The following is a 17,657-nucleotide window of genomic DNA, read 5'->3' as shown; positions in this document are numbered from 1 at the left end:
CTAGACTTCAACTTATGGAAAATCTTTTAGAAGAAAATAGCCGATATGAACTATAAAAAATCTTTTCCATCTTCATAGTTAGAGTTGAGCTAAGATTACCCATAAATTGGGGCCTAATCTAGAGATAGCCTCATTCTCATTGGTTGGGGAAAATGAGAGCGCTGCAAAAATAAATTTCAATTGTTATATCATTAATAAATGATAGATTTATATTTATGATATGGCAGTAATGAGACGGCGTTTGAGCACAATGGAGCAATGGTTAACATCACTTAGTTTGAGAAAGACGGAAATAGTTTTTGAGTTTCTATGCATGTGACAGAGTTTATTTGTTTCTAAGAATCCCAAATTATTTTTTGAAAAATAGTCGGGTTTTTCCCATTATAGACCCCCCTCATCTTAGTGGTCAGATAACCTATAACCCCCTCCCCCAGCTTCGTGGTCCCTATAGCCCCCCCCCCATCATGGTAAATATGCCATAATGTGGATGGTATAATTTCATGGGGGCTATAATGAGAAAGGCCCAATTAGTCTTAGAATTTTGGTGACTGTTCTGCGTTTAATTTTGTATTATTATAAAACAATTAACTACACGTGGCAAATCAATAAAATTCTAAAACTGGTTTTTTCACCGGTAATCATGCAAGAATATTTTTAAAGGAACATTTTAGGTAAGAAATCACATTGAAAATATTTGTTGTTTTTTTATTTATTTCTCGATAATTTACAACCCCACGAATGTTTGCCTGCTCTTGTCCATTTTTAAGGAATTGAGTGTCATGTGTGAGTACAGAACTGAAATGTTCGCTCAATATTCTCAATGTGAAGAGTAGATAATTTGAACTTTGGGTAAGTATAATTAACCTAACTGATGAAGTCGCTGAGAAAATCTGGCATTTATCGAGAACCGCATAGCTGTTATGTATGTGAAGCCAGAATTTCGAAGTGACTTCTGCAGAGACGGGTAACCTAAAAACGAATTTTGCTAGTTTCGAGATACCCAAAGTTCATTTCATCTTCTGGCTTTATTTTATATTGGAACGGCATTTTAACTTCTGTCACTGCAGACTTTCGGCATTTTAAAAGATGCAAGTGGTTGTTTTAGTTGTATTTCTGTCATAGACGTTTAGTTTGTTGCTGCATTTCTGAATTTGATGAATTTGAAGAAAATTGTTGTGGTTGTTGTTGTTGTTGATTTTGTCGCACATTTTGAACGGCTTTCACCTTTCTCTGGGCAACTTGCTGTCTTTGGTTACCCTTTTGACCTTGTTGCTGCGGAACTTGTCTCCTCAGAACCCTTTCGTCAATTTCGTCATCCTCACTTCCACTCTCTCCCCCTCCGGGTTGGAAGCCCCCATTGGTCACGTGATTGTTATACTGTGGGTTGTTTGGGTTGTTGTTTCCAGATGACAGTAGAATGAGGCTGTTCTGGTGCAGGGGCATCCAGCTGTCTGGGGAGTAATGGCTAAGATGGTTGAGCCAGAAACCACAGATACTTCTGTAGTCCAGTTGCTCTTTGCTTCTTTCTTGTAAGTAATGGCTACAAAAAGTAAATGATTCTACCAGGGTGACTAACATAATTGTTTTTTTTGTTTATGGTTTTTCAGTTTAGCTGGCAGGGATAATTTGTCTAAAAATGTCACTGTTAAAAACTGCCTTCCAAAAATTTCTAATTATTACGAGCAAACTCGATTATGAAATTATGAAAATCCAGCCCTGACTTTTTTTGTAGTATACCAAATTATGCTATCGCTTTCTAAAGGAACATGGAGCTTTGAAGCTATAGTCCAAATACGATGGTTTGTTTTATGTATTAAAATTTCTGCTTTTGAATACATGCAGAGGAAAATGTAAGCAATTCAATGTGTCAGTGCATGACTCATCAAAATTTCATTGCAGACCAAGCCAAGTCTATTTTGCAGGCTGAGAAGAAAAAAAAATCAGAAATAGTTTCTGAAATTTAAAATTATTAGGCTCTAAAATGTCCTGTGCAGAACTCTTGAAAAAAAATTATAAGGAAATTTTCATGATTCAGTATTGAATTATTATGACACTCAGATCCGGGAGCTGTTTTACAGAAGCCTGTTTTCAGCTATCTTTTTTTTATTAATCTCCTCGACTCAGACTGTGCTGTTAGCTTTTAACAAGCATCTTTTACTTTTTATTGTGACTGCGACGTTTTTGTGTCTAAGACATCTGCATCCAACATTTTTCAAGCTCTAATAGACCTGGAGTTAGACTGCTTCTTTTCAGACAGGGAAAGACATTGATTTTTTCAATCAATGGATTGCAAAGCACACACATTACCTCTCGACTAACCCACCACAGTTTCTACCCTTAATGGTTCTTAAGAGGGGCATATGTGTGGTTTTTTTTTTAAAAAAAAGAGTCACAATGGGCTATAAAGGTTTCTTTTTCAGGGATGGACGTAAAATTTGCATTTAAAAATGTTTAATTGAGATCGTTGCGTGTTTTATTGGACTTCAATTTTTTTGCCGACAACAAATTTTTGTATCAACAATAGTGAAAAAATAACGGCAGCAAGAATTAGTCTTTCCGAAATAAAGATTGTGCATTTATTTCCGGTGATAACAACTTAATTCATCGATAATTCGTAAAATTGTTTTATGTCAAGGCGATTTGACTTTTTCTTGCTACTTTCGCGTTTGTTTAAGTGCTACAACATTTTCTAGACACGTTGCTATTTTTGAGTCAAAGATACTATCAAAGTACCTGTTTGTTTAATTTACTATTAAAATTGATTGGTTTAAGATTGTCCCGAATTTTTTTTGTAAAAACTCGCTCAATTTGAAGTCCACAGCCCGTTTTTACGAGCTTTATACTCAACTTCTTCATTATATTTAGCAAAGATTATATTAAATACTTCTTTTTTCTCTAAACATTATCGAGTAACATGGGATGAACTGCTTCCAAACGACTGAAAAAGGATTGATTTTATTGTAGCCTGCATCAAGTAGGGGGATAGTGGGCCAATATGTTTACAATACATTAATAAATATATAGGCTAATAGTTGTAACTTAAGTCAAAGTTTCATGTAATATTTCATAGAATTGAGTTCTGCACTCAAAAAAATCTGACTTAATGACAAATGAAGAAATCAAGCATCATAAAGTTTACCTGAAAAGTCAAAACGGTTAAGCGAGCAGTTTTGCGAGAACAAGGTGCATATGGATACAAAAATAACAAGGATGCTCGGTGATGTGCAATTGCACATTAAGTTCCGACCCCGCTCAGCCACATTTTTGTCATAGATGTCTACCAAATGAGGAACGGATAGAAAAACCCAAAAATTCAAGTATTTTTTTTAAAAATAGTATATGAAGGAAAAGATAGCCATCAAAACAAATAACTCACTGTAGTAAAAAATGATGAACTAAATTGACGAAATATGCCAATATAAAGAAAGCGAGTTAACACGAACAGCAAAATCAAACAAGAACAACAAACATTAATAATTACATCAAAAACTTTATGTACGTTTTAAAAAACAAAACTTAATAACAAAGTCAATATAGCGTCACATACAACTGAAACTTAATAAAAAAATTTTTAACTCACCAGAAAAGATATGGGACCAGTCCATAAAAAGGCTTGGTAACAATTAGACAAAAAGATAAAAGCAGCAAAGTTAAAAAAAACGCTTATTTATTTTTAAAACAATTAATTTCAAAGTAATGAAAACCATTAGAAATCAACTAAACTATCCCATAGGTTCACGATCATCAATGCTTTTTTAGAAGGTCATTCAGACCTGTCCTTATTCAGTTTTTCAAGCGGTTACAAAAGAACAACAAAAAGACAACAAACAAAAGTTCAATTAAAACTTGCCAGAAAATGCTGTCAAAGCGGTAAATCAATATTTTGGCACTCAAAATATGTTTGATTGAGCCTTCATCGAACACAAAAAACGAAGCATGAGAGTAATGTAGTATGAGTAATAGTGAATCTTGGTAACAAGTAGATAAAAATAGAAAAAATACAAATTTAAGTACAACTTTTGTTTTTTTTCGAAACTAAATTAATTCCAAAGTCATGAAAGCCATTAATTACAAAAGGAAAAAATTAAATAAGTTCATTAAATTGTCCACATGAAGGGCTTAAAAAGACCTGTAATTATCCAGAATATGTCTTGCGTCTACAAAAGAACCTCAAATTAGACAAAAAACAAAAGTTAATTTACGTTTTTTTAAGAAAAACCGTTGTCAAAGTCAGTAATTTCATATCGAAATCTTTAAAAACATCAATGCTTTTTATAATTGCACCTTCTTTTGGCAACAAAATATCAAATGTGATCTGTAATAAATGAGACTAGGTAACAAATTGACAAAAAAGAACAAAAGTTTTTAAAAAATGTATTGTTTTCAAAGTCATGAAACCCATTAGCTACAAAAAATAACAAAATCGATTCATTTATTCGTCAAAAAGAAGGGGATGAAAAAACCTTCAATGATTCATAATATGTGTGACGTCTGCAAAAAAGAACGCCGCCAAAGATGACAAAAAAGAAAAATTACATTACTTTGTGGAAAACACGTTTCGAAGCCAATAAGGACACAACGGATTCTTTAAAAACATTAGATTTTGTGACACCAATCCTGTTTGACACTTTTTTCTGACACCAATAATGTCATAATTGACCTTTAATTAACGAGATTAGGTAATAAATAGATAATAAAAAGAACAAAATTGCGATGACAAAAAGGGCTCTCTTTATTTTGGAAAACAACTGTTTTTAAAGTCAAGAAAGCAATAATCTATCTACTAATATCAGAATATTGGCTCATTTATTATTTCATGAAAACTGTCATTAAACAGGAATTTTCATACGACAAGAACGACAAAGTAAAAACGAAAATTAAAGACAGAGTAAAAAACTCAATTAAATTCTTTAAGAAAGTAATGTCGAAGTAATGTTTAAACGATAATTTTTGTCTTTCAGGATTGTATTATGTTCACTTGTGTCTTATTTTGAGCGCTAATAATGTAATATGAAAACTTATGCAATAATGTGACAAAACTAGAAAACGTGAAAAATGGGCAAATAACCAAAATTAAAAAGAATGCGAAATCTAGTAGTATCAAAGCCAGAAAACTATAACCTAAGGCGTAAAACGGCAAAAGATATAAAAATTTAAATCAGTAGGAAGGAGAAGCATCCTTTTTTTCCTAAAATTAAACTACATGTTGACCAAATTAATAAAAGATCAGAGGCAATGTTCTATAAGCCATTATTCATTTTAAAATCAAATTTTCTTATAAGTTAAAACGACCATAAGCTTTCAAGTAAAGAATTAGGTTCACTAATTCGGAGCTGCTTAGGGAGCCAATTGAACCTGTCATTACTGATCTTTGATTTCAAATGTTCTGCTCTTAAATTAAAATAGAAAAGATTAACTTTTTTATAAAAAAGGCGGACTGATTACAATCAGAGTTCTTTTTGGATTTTAACAGTCCAAGATTGGTCCAAAACTAGCCCTGCTAATGTTGTTTGTCCTTTAGGAACACTTAGTTTTTCAAATGTTATAGATATAGATAATTTGATAAATAAAAAAACTAACATAAAGACTGCGTTTTTGATAATCAATGAGAAAAGTTAGGAAAAAAGGGAAAAGTTTTAATTACAGAGCACTCTCAACGGAATTTGAAGTAGGAATAGCCCCTTTTGAGTTTACAAAGATTTATGTATTAGTGGTGTTTTTGGGGTGTACTTCTGACAAATTTAATCAAAACGGACCAAAGATGACTATTTCGTGCTGTTTTTGATGAAAAAGACTGAATTTTGAAATATTTAGCCAACAATTTTGACAAAAAATTAAACAAAAATAGCCGACAATGTTTACTTTTATTTAGACAAAAAATCAACAACGCTTTTTCTCAAAATTTTAACAGATTTTACAAAAATTGACGAAATTTTAGGCAAAAATTCCGGATAATGTGAATAAAAACAACAAAATTCACTCTAATTTCTCAGAAGTATAAACCTCGATAACTCCGTGTAAAAAAAAGAAAATAAAAAAAAATCTCTTTAGTTTATTCTACTATGGACGAGCTTTCTAATGATACCACTCTCAACTCTCTACGATGAATATATCGATCGGCGAAAATTGTCTGAAAAAAAAACCATTGGAGTTAATAGTTCCTCCCCCGTCAAGAGGGGTCGGAACAAATAGCCTCTAACTTTGTTCGAGAGTAGTTCTAAACGGTACGGTTACTGGGGTCGAGGTGCCAAAGCTAAAGTTTAAAAAATGAGACTTGCCGTGGATGCGACAAATGATTGTAAGAATTGTGTGTTGTAGCCCTGAATTTTGAGAAATGTTTGAAAAAAAATCAGCGCTGAAAACGAAGATGAAACAAGAATTTACCGCAAAAACATCGCCACAAATCTTTCAACGCTAAACTGTTCTGGTTTAATGTTATTTTCACCTCTTCCGTTTGCGCGTTTGGTATAGTGGAATTTTTTTCATTGCGTAGACGGTGAAAAAAGAATTTCACCGCTAAAGCCGCTACCCACACACACATATTTTGCTTAAAATTTCAACTCAAATATTTTACCATAAAGTAGAGTGAATCTGAGTTAAATGTAAAAGATTCAAAAATGCAAAACTTTTGGCTGACATTCAGGAGATGAGACATGCGTGCCCGTTTAAGGTGCAATTTTTTTAAATCTGAGTTTCAGTAAAAATCTGTAAAATATAAAAATTTAACCGCTAAAAACTGCATTCTGCACTAAAATATGCGGGTGCTTTGCGGCGAAAAATATTTATTTACTGCAAATTTTGAAATATTTTTCTGCAAATCCTCAACCCTCGCAGGAATTTTCTACAAACTCACTTGGCAAAATTTAGAGGAGCATCTGCAAGGTGGCAGAAATTGATGGCATACTTCTTTGTAGTAACTCCCCCCACCCCCTCCGGGAACACCCTCCTCTCTGTTACTACCCCAGCATTCGCGGACCCATTATTGTTGTTTACATTGTTATTGTTTACATCCGGCGCAGATCCGGCGTTGTTCTCTGGCGACGTGTAGTGCAGCGCGCTAATTGGGATGCCAACCGGAACCAGTTCGAAGGAGCTGTGCCCGTTAAGTCGGGGTGCACCCCCTGGGGCGGTTGCCGAGGATTGTTTTTGCTGTCTGTGGACAGCCTGGTTGAACAGGAGGAGGTTGGTGTCCGCGGCGGATGCTGCAACTGACCACCGTTTGGTTGGAACTGCGATTCCACTGCTCTTGTCGGTTAATGGCGTGATGGCTGTAGTGCTATTAAGTGTTTGTGCCTCGCAGCCATTGCTGCTAACCTTTGCGGTCGAACCTGTACGATAAAAATTAAGAGTTATTAATATAGAACAGTTGGATTTTTAATCTATTTTCTAAGAGAGACCGGATGGTTATACTCCCTCAGGTTGAGGTCGCGCTCGAAATTGCCTCTGATCAGGCCGTCCCAGACAAGTGTGACCTCTGATCAGACCGTCTCAGACCGAAGTGACCTCTGATCGGACTACCCTGGTCGAGATGTCAACGCCGTTTCAGCGCATCTTTTTGTAAGAAATGCGCTAAATGCGTTGAAATTATGTAAGACATGCGCTGAATGCGCTGAAATGCGCTGAAATTTCGAGATGGTGCCAAAACTTTTTAATTTCAGCGCACCTTCTGCACATCACTTACATAATTTTAGTGCATTCTCATCTCATTTCTTACATAACTTTCAGCACCTTTTCAGCTCATTTCTCACAAAGTTTCAGCGCATCTTCAGCGCATTTCTTACATGATTTCAGCGCATTTTCAGCACATTTCTTAAATAAGTTTCAACACATTTTTCAGCGCATTTCTTACATAATTTCAGCGCTTTTCATATCAAACGTTTTATTATTATAAATTCAAATTAAATGGGAAGTATTTCAGTTCTCAATAGCGCAGTGGATTAATTGATAGATGAGACATAATGATCAGGGTTCGAGCCTCAGAGCGAAATAAAAGAGCTGAACTTTTTGAAATTTCAGCGGATTTCAGCGCAATTTCTTACAAAGTTTCAGCACTTTTAAGCGCATATGAGCGCATTGTTATGTAAGGTTTTTGCGCTGAACTTTTTGAAAATTGAGCGCATTTCAGCGCATTTCTTACAAAATTTTTGGATATTTTCTCGACCCGGGTATTGTGCGCTCGAAAATCATTGTGCGCTCGAAGTTCATTTTGTGCTCGAAGGTTGCTGGAAGCCCCCTCTGATCAGTTTGAACAAGCGAAATACGGCTAGAAGACGCTTCGCCGGGTTCTGTTGGATTTTTTTAAGGTAGCTGTCCGTGAAAATTTTTCCCCCTTCCCCTCCCACCTCCTGGTTGCTAGGTACATTATGACCAAAGTTACATTTTCCAACAAAAATCCACAATGTTATAGATATAAGTTCAGTTGCCGAGAGCGCTATAAAAATGAGACTCACTACTCCTCACATTATGGTATAAGCTAGAAAAAAAATGGGAAAAAATAAACTGTTCAAAAACCTAGGCACAAGGTGCATTACAACAGGCTAAAAACTCTTAAACAGATAAACTCCTGTTGCTACCCCGGGAACAAAAGTTTACATAGCAAGATCTTGTAAGAATCTTTTATGGAGAATTGATTTGTCCTTGCAAGATTCTTGCAAGATCTTGCAAGATTACCTTTTTTGGAGGAAAAAAATGGCGTGGAAAAAACAAAATTAAACGCTAAAAGCTAAAAAAAAGCCAAAAGAGCCCTATCCGTGATCTTAACTTATCCTACGTCCTGTCATAGGTACCTAGGAAGTTAAGCAATCCCTCTGTCAACATACCTGTTGTTTTGTTGCTGATTTTTCTAGCGACGTTGTTCGCTTTGCTACTGTTCTTGTTCGCCAAGCTTCCGTTTATATTGTTGTTTGTTTGATTTTGTAACTGACCAGCATTATTGCCGTTTAGAGGGGGCAATTGTAAAGCTAGTGGGGGTGATTGGGTTCCAGACTGTTTTTTCTGGAGTGGTTGTTGACTTCTGCTGGACATAAGACTGTTGTTAGAGGTCATCAATTTGCCTTCGACTCTCTGTTCTTGACCACCTGGACCACTACGTATGTTGGCATTTTGTTGCATAAAGAACTCAGTTCGACCTCGCTCAACCGCTACAATTTCTGAAACAAACGACACAAATATGTCTACTATCCTATTAACCTTTGCACCCCGAAAATAGTACACCCAGGTTAATGTCGCAAACGGAAATGACATCTGTTCAAACTTGATATTTTTGCGATCAAAAACACAAAATTAATGAGACTGGCAGAATGGAGGATTGATAAGCGGTGGATCTGAGAAAAAAGCACCTTATTTTGATAATAACAGACAGGGGAATTCCGAATAAGCAAAGGTATGGTAAGTAATGAAACCAAATAAAGAATATTTCACCAAAAAAATCTTACGTTAATCACCGTGAATGTGGTCAATTTAGCGTTTTAATAACTGCTCGTACCACTAATTGACTACCATGGCCATGCCTCTCCTGTACTGAGGGATGTAATCCGGAAACTCCGGCAAAGCGCGCGCCCACCGGCCCCCAAGGGACAATTTAAAATACAGGTATCCCTAAAATTATCGGCATACACTTGACCTTATTTTCAAAATTTGGCTTGCTTCCCTATCGGCTTGCTTGACCGCCACTTGGAAATGATTGAAAGGTCCTGATTTTTGGTTAATTTGAACAATTATTGTGCCAGGCATCCTTGCATTCCGGTTTTCACAATGAGATCCCGGGTTGAGAATTTCGTCGGATTTAAACATAAGAAATCGTCGGTTTTCGTCGCTTCTACTTCACCAAAACAGATCTATAGCCTTGCGTTTTTTTCGTCGTTTTGATCGGTTTCGGTCGGTATTGAAATGTATTTAAACGTAAGAATCTTCGATATTTTGCCGTTCTAAAAATCTTACAAAAAGGACAGTCTTTGCTAGGATTCGAACCTACCACCCCGAGAATTCTAGCCACCTTCTGCTCCACTGCACCACCCGTCACTTAATTTTGGTCTGCTTCTTTTGTACGTAAAACAAATTGAGACTGACAGTACCAATAAAAATTGACGAAAATTGACACTTCTTGCATCAAATGCCCACAATACCGACAAAAACGACGATAATCGACAGTTCCAACATAAAAAACACGACGAAATTGACAAAAATCGACAAAAAAGGATGCTTCTTGCGTCGATTTCGTCGCATTTTCTCAACACGGGTGACCGGGAAATTCATTTTGTCTGGTACTTCCTGTCAGTATATTAAATTTCAATAATACTGACAAATTTGTAATAGTTTTTTAAAATTAACCTGGAAATGTAGTGCTGGAAGCAGATACAGGCTGGGGTGGGTTTAGTCTACTGTTGGTCGTATTCTGGTTAGTAGCACCATTGTCAATAGCAGCAGAGTTGTAACTTGCGGCAGTGTTTGTCGAATGCGAATAGTGTTGATGGGGTAAGCTGCCCCCGCCCAAGCTGAGAGCAGTTTTCTCCCCCAACAGAAGTTGCTGGATAACCTGTTGACTGTTGGGTGTTATCCCTGTGCTGTTTGTTAATGAATTGTTGTTGTTTGTTGATGTGTTTAGTTGTGTTGATGTTTGTGACTTGCGTTTGAGACTTTCTCGTAGTTTTTCTGTTCTCTCCCGTTGTCGACGTTCTCTCTCGCTCAACCATCTAAACACAAACAGACACAAATAAGCTAAGTATTTTTCTTTATAGTTTACGTGACTGATTAATTCGCTGAAAAAATCAGTTGTCGATAAACACACTTGTCGAGAAACACAGCGGTTTGGGATGTCGGTAAGATTTTGGAAGTCACGAAAAATTAATTATACCAATCAATTTATAAAATGCCAGATCTCTATATCCCAAAAAAGAGCGATTTCAATATTTTCCCTAAATTAGCAAATCGGACCCTGGAAAGTTTTTCTCTCAGTTTCCACCTGGGCCGAGGATTAACTAGAAAATAATGAACAAATTGCGTGTAAACTGCGTTAAAAAAAATAATTTACAAAACACTAATCCAACAATACTAGTTGTGAATGAGGAGAATATAGCTGTTAATATATGTACGAAATGCAAATTTTACCTGTGATTTTTTTCGCCGCATTCACCACAACTTTTATATTTTGAGCGATTAATTGACCAAACCCTGGAATCGGGTAAAGATAGAGAACCCAGTTCAATCTCCTTTTAATTGAGACCACAGATTATATTTAGTTATGAGAAGAAATATGAGTTTCTTTTAGGGTTCATGTAAATTATTTTTTGGGTTCATGCTCTTACCTTTCGGCAGTCATGACCTTTAGGAGTTGTACAGGAACCAAGTTCCTTTATATTTTATCTCCCCCCACACCCTCATTTTCCTCCCCCCACCTACACTTTCGTCCTCCAAAACCCATTCATGTCCTGATTTCCATTCCCCCAACCTATTTCCATTGAAGCTATTTATTTAAGTTGATTTTATTGAAGAAGTCAGAAGTGGTTGACATTCACTTCCAATATTATTTATAGTAAGGGATTTCCCGTTTTTAACCACAACTTGTGTGCCAATGGCGCAAATTATGATGTATTTATAGAGCTTGATTTGCTACCATGGTTGCGACTTTCAGAAATACAAATATTAATGAAAAGTTGTCTTGGTATTCAAGACTTAGGTCGAAGAGCATAAACAGGAGTCATAGTTAGAATTCAACCTCCAGTGAAAGAGGCACTTGAAAACGGACCAGACGGTCTAATAGTGTCCTCTTTGGTGCTACATTTTGATTAAAAAAAACTGTATATATAATCAATGATGCTTGTATTTGTAACACCAGGAAACATATTATATTATTATTTTTATTATTACCTTTCGGCAGCACCCACAGCACTGACTTCAACTTCAGTCTCTTCATACTGTTGTTGCTGCTGCTTCAGAATCTGTTTTAACATATACTGAGCCCTTTCACCTGCCTCCCCTCCCCCTCCCGACGCCCCCACTGCTCTGGGGACTCCGCCCCTGCTGGAGTTTAAGTTTCCCTCTATTGTTCCCGGAACCCTGATGTCGGGAGCGGGTGCCCCTGAGAACGGGGGACTGGAAGTCCTCACCGGCATCACATCAGCTCCCCCACTCATTATAGAACTATCAAGTTTCTGTAAATTATAGAAGTATTTCAATGTCAAGATGACTATCGTTATTACTGTACGTTGTTGATATTTGAAGAGCGTCTCAAGATAACAAACAAAAAAAAGAATAATAAATAGATTTTTTTAACGGTAATGTTCAAACAAACTTTGGTCAACCAAATTTAATTAGCACAACTAAAAAACATCTGGTGTCTGAATGGAATTTTTTGTCCGCGATCTCAAAACATGATGTTTTTAGTTAAATTGATGAACGCTTGAACAATAATTCACATTTGTAATTTTTTTGGCCTGAAGTTTTCAATTGATAAATTTTCGGCAGCTGTTTATGAAAGTCTGGTTATAATGGCGTCAAAAAACAATAACTGATCGAGGTACGGCAAACAATTTTCGTAAATGTGAACAAAAGAGCTGTTTTAGACAATGGGAATAAGCAAGCTAACTATCGCATTCTAAAACAAAAGTTAGAATAGACTCTTGAAAACTTTAGAAAAACTATCAAAACTTTAGAAGTTTTGCTTATACTTTTTGGAGCCATTGTAAAAATAACTGTTCATACACTGTTGATGACCATAATCGACTTTGCTTTGAAAGTGGCCATAATAAAAGAGCCGACTAATCAAGGCTGATTGAACAAGTTTGATTTCATATAATCTCAAATCTATAAATTCTTACTTTTGTTATTATTCTATCTAAATTATGCTAACTGTTGGGCGTTTAAGCGGATTTTATGGTCCCAAAAATGTTTAAAGAAAAAATTTATCCACGCACCGTTCAGATTACGCAAAAATGGTTGTAAATAATTAATATTTGCTTCAATTTTAGTTCATATAACAGCAGTATAGCGTACACTCTAATGTTTAAGCATTCTCAGACCATAGGTAAATATTAGTGTGAACAATTTTAAATCGCTTTTATTTTTTTGCAAAATTAAACTTAAAATTGGTGCACCTAATAATTACAGTATTCTTTCTTATCCAAATTAAACTGCTTTAAAAACATAAAATAAAACTTTTTCAAGCATTTTTGAGTGTTTAGCCGACTGTTTTACAGAAGGTTTAGAATATTGCCGACGAGTTTAACTTTCGATCAATATGGTTAAAACTAAAAAATTCTGTTGATGACTTATTGACGAAAACTAGCCGATAGATCAAATTGTGGTATAAATAATCAAAAATGATGGTTATATGATAAAAATAATTGGACATCAAGTCAAAATAATGTGAACGAAAGCACAAAAAAGCTGAGAGTATACTTATACTTGAGCTTATAATAGACAATTAAGCTCCGTAATTCAATCCGATCAAAAAGATTTGAAAAAGCAGCACTTTTTATTACATAATGCTCAAAAATACTTCAATTTTAAACTACACTCAAGCTGTTATATGTTTCTTATTTGGAAGAAAATCTTTTTAGAGCTTACTTGTTAAATTTTTGTTCTCATTACAAAAGTATGGAAAGCTTTTAAATTGGTTTGAGCTCTCAAACGAAAAACGAACTAAAATCATGCGTGGCTGATGAAAAATGCCACAAAATGAAGCGACTATGATCAGATTATGATAAGAGTAAACTATGGTCATTACACGTCCATCATAAATATAAGAACAAAAAAGATAATAACAATAAAAAAGTTATCACGAAAGCTCCCCCTCACTTAGATTTAATGAGTGAATTAATCAGTAAAATGAAGCGTACTAAATTGTGCTAAATCGTGCTTATGGTCAGTAATGAGTTTTTTTATCATGAGTGGTCAAATATAAAATTTATTCACTCGGTTAACTTTTTCACGGCTGATTCAATTCAATAAATGCAGATAATTTGTGATCTCTGAAGCGGAACTCTGTCATGCTTGGTACTGTCTGATAAATGGGCTGGCCTGCATGTGAATTTTTTTAAGACCTCGTGAACAAAGTCTTGAAACAAAAATGTGGTCAACAATTTTTCACGCTTTTGTCGTTGATTTGTTTTTAGTTTCATGGTTACATCCTTTCAATTCTATATATCCGCCTGGTTAAAAAGCCTTGAATGAAGTTATTCCCTAACGAAAAGTTTCCGCACTCCAGCTCAGTAGATTAGTGGGCATGTTAATTTTGCGCACCCCAGTCGCAAACACAGTTTTTTACATTGTAACATGCTAAATAAAAACACATAATTTTTAAGTGGAGGTCAAAAAAACAATTGGGGCTGAAACATAGAAGATCCTTCTTGTTATCAGTCACTGATAATTGACAGGAAAAAATGCACTCAAAAATCAAAAGAGGGTAAGGAAAATGCGGCCTAAAAGCTAACTGTGATATGTTCCAAGGCTATTCTAACCATTGGCCCTTGATCTGTTTGTTCAATAATCCGATTACAATGTATGTGTCGATTTTACAAGGATAGTTCAACAAACTTAAGCGGACAATATAATCCCAAGTTCGTTTAATTCGATAAGTTCAAATCCAGACCTATGGTTCATTTTATTATGCAAAAAGCCCTCCTGGCAATTTTAACAATAGGGTAAACCAAAAATAGCGTTAGGTAAATTGAAAGGCAGTGTATAAAGCCATTGAGTATAATGGCATTGGTTAAAATGGAATAGTTTAAACTGTTCTGACACCCAAAATTTTTACTCAAGAGTTGCCTGCCCTTTGTAATAGAGGAGATAGATGATTGTTGAAAAAAAACCCGGGAATATTTGAAGATTTTTACACAAAATCTAAACTATGTATAATTTTCGCATAACTTCCAACGAATTCAGTTTAGGAAAATAAAAAAGATTTTAAATAAAGAAAATATCTTGATTGAGCTTAAAAGTCAATCGATCTATACTTGAAAAGTTCATGCAAATCTAGACGTGAATAACCATGCTGGCAAGATTGCTTTAATACTAAGAAATCTTGACGGTTATGATGCCAGTTTTGCATTGCGCTTTTTGATTCCCCAACAATCGGTTCCGGAAAAAAACACGGACATGAAACCCCCCCTCCCGCCAATTTAGTTTTAGATAGGAAATAACCCCCTACCCCCCCCCCCGAAGTAAACACCCGCGGAAACAAAACCCAAGTAAAAAACCCAACTTGACTTTTGACGAGCTGCTCATTTAGCTTGTTTGGTCATGTCTCTCGGGCCTTAGCCATCGAAGAGTGGCCCGTGAAACTTGCTTGATATGAAACTCTCACAACCGAGCGAGTTGTTGTGACCGAAAATCAAACATAAAATGAAGGCTTATTTCTTCCTTGGGGGTTCCGTTGCAAACTATTTCCACGGGGTTTTATTTCCTATCTAAAATTATGTGAAGGTTTTCTCCGTGGGGGTTTAATTCCTAGACCCTTCAACAATGACTACAGTTTTTCAAATTGTTTCAAATCTTGCAAAATTAACATTCATGTGCAATATATTGCACAATTACTCTATAATTTTGAGGTGAGACTTTTGATTTCAAGATAATTTACTTAAAATAGAGGCAAATTAGATATTTTTTATTGATTTTGCTCATTGGCTTTGGATTTTGAATTATAGTTCAGTTAAAGGATTGGATAATAAATTTTTAGATCAATTGAGCAAGAGATACTGGTTTCTGAGAGAGAAATTCTGGCGCAATCCATTGTTTGTTTTGAACCAAACTGATTGTGATTATTTTGCAGTTTGTTCATAAACTTTCAATTGACTGAAAAACTTAATCAATATCAACTTTAAATTGTTCGTTTTAGGTTGAACTATTCTAAAAGTTTTCGAAAAAGTTGCAATAATATATTCTAAGTTCAAGCTCAAGACTAAAGTTCACTTATTCACCGCTAGAGCAAATAAACATAATAATTTTGGAATTAAGTAAAATCAAAAATATTTCTTTTAATTATAAATTTGTATTGTCGATATCTGATTTTACAGTATTTCTCGACAGTTGATTTATATCACATTGACTTAAAATCTATTTTTCACAGCCCGAACTTTTCTTTATAGAAACTTTTTAATCAGCCTTACTTAGTCAATTTAACTGACGAGTAATCGTCATTGTTTAACAAATACGGTGAACACCACATTGATATCAAGAATTATGAAGAAACAAACACGCGTTCGTCTACTATAACTGCCGTTGTAAAAGCTAATAAAATTTAACATTTTTTGGGATAAAAAATGGAAAATAAGTTTTTGTTCCAACAGTAACACGAAATGAAAACCAAATTTATAAAACACAAAAGCAGAAGCAAGGTTGAGAATTAAGAGAAGAAAGCGGAGTGTACGCCTCTAATTGTGTACAATTGGATCAAATAGTAAACAACAAGGAGAGCCCTAATAAACATGTCAAAACAAACAAAGCAACGTGTCCTTTAAGGAAACGCTTACTCAAATCTCATCGGCCATAAACATACGTTATAACCAGGTGCCTGTTTTGCTTGGCTGTTTGGAGGGAAAAATATGGCTCTTTAAAGTACCTCAAAAAACAAAAAAAAACGCGCTTTGTATATTTTCCAACAAACAATCAACAATAGGAATATTCTATCCACATATGGTACACGCCTACGGCATCAATGATAATGGATAAATGTTTAATTAATCACGTCAAAATATGCACGCGCACATATACACTTATGTATATACCACTCCTGCACTATCATTTTTCCGCCACAAAATTGGATTTGAATTAACGCGGGGGGGGGGGGGGATTTACAGTGGACTTACGTAAATTGGACAAGTATGGATTAAGAAATATACAATGAGGCCTGTAATCTTTTCCTCAGTTTAAGATTAGTTTGATATGATTGCAATAGCCAGGTGTCCCGTCCCAGAAAGTACATGAATAGCCAGACTAGACTATCTTGTATTTGATGGCTAATTTGTAAGTCCACAACGGCAGATGTCCCTCATTAAAACCTGCTCCACAATTATTTGAACAAATAGAACAAAGAAAGATTTCAGTAGGATAAGTGCTGCTACTGTTCAGTCTCAGAAGCTCTTTTCTTTTTATAGCAACACAGAGTGCCGTGACCTTGAACATCAATTTCAAGGTTGAAATGTCATTTAATTTGAAAACAGTAGTTATGCCAACCAGACATTTCCATTGAAAATGGACTTCGAAATTTTAAATTTAGAAAGGGGACAACTTTAGACTCAATTTAAGCACCCATGAGGATTTGAAAAGTCACACACTCGCGCGCAGACAAACACAAAATCGTGAAAAATTTCAAACGCAGTCTTGCATCCTATCTTACGCCCTTGGAAGCTGGCAGAGAGTTAGGCAGGTGGAAATACACACACTCTCACCGAAACACACATACACATACACATGTGTGTGTGAGTGCGCACGCGCGCGCGTGTGTGTGTGTATGTGTGTGTGTATGTGTGTGTGTGTGTGTGTGTATGTGTGAGTGTGTGTGTGTGTGTGTGTGTGTGTGTGTGTGTGTGTGTGTGTGTGTGTGATTGTGTGTGTGCACGCACGCACCTCCACAACTCGTTTGGCACAAGCGTTTCTACACACATCATATATGTTAATTATATTTACTTATTTATTTTACTATAGCTTTTTATTTATCAGTT

The 17,657-nt window shown here is 35.4% G+C and overlaps 1 protein-coding gene across 3 annotated transcripts; it reads right to left on the bottom strand.

Moving 5' to 3' along the window:
• Positions 1–939: 939 nt before the first annotated feature.
• LOC142344919 (uncharacterized) lies at positions 940–16,319 on the bottom strand. 3 transcript variants are annotated; one of them, XM_075396992.1, is made up of 6 exons: positions 16,104–16,319; positions 11,866–12,755; positions 10,330–10,691; positions 8,820–9,149; positions 6,854–7,328; positions 940–1,540 (listed from the first exon to the last, which is right to left on the bottom strand). In XM_075396992.1, exons 2-6 carry the CDS (start codon positions 12,129–12,131, stop codon positions 1,117–1,119), a joined length of 1,857 nt encoding a protein of 618 aa, XP_075253107.1. In that variant the 5' UTR covers positions 12,132–12,755; positions 16,104–16,319; the 3' UTR covers positions 940–1,116. The 3 variants fall into 3 exon arrangements, with proteins under 3 accessions (XP_075253107.1, XP_075253109.1, XP_075253108.1); XM_075396994.1 differs by lacking the exon at positions 16,104–16,319 and adding an exon at positions 13,564–13,583 and having other exon boundaries at positions 11,866–12,592; XM_075396993.1 differs by lacking the exon at positions 16,104–16,319 and adding an exon at positions 12,848–12,991 and having other exon boundaries at positions 11,866–12,592.
• Between the last annotated feature and the right edge of the window lie 1,338 nt (positions 16,320–17,657).

The sequence above is a fragment of the Convolutriloba macropyga genome, chromosome 8, assembly GCF_964194025.1.
Source record: "Convolutriloba macropyga chromosome 8, txConMacr16.3, whole genome shotgun sequence".
NCBI lineage: Eukaryota > Metazoa > Xenacoelomorpha > Acoela > Convolutidae > Convolutriloba > Convolutriloba macropyga.
The sequence above is the reverse complement of the archived record's forward strand: the minus strand, read 5'-3'. Positions and strand labels throughout refer to the sequence as shown.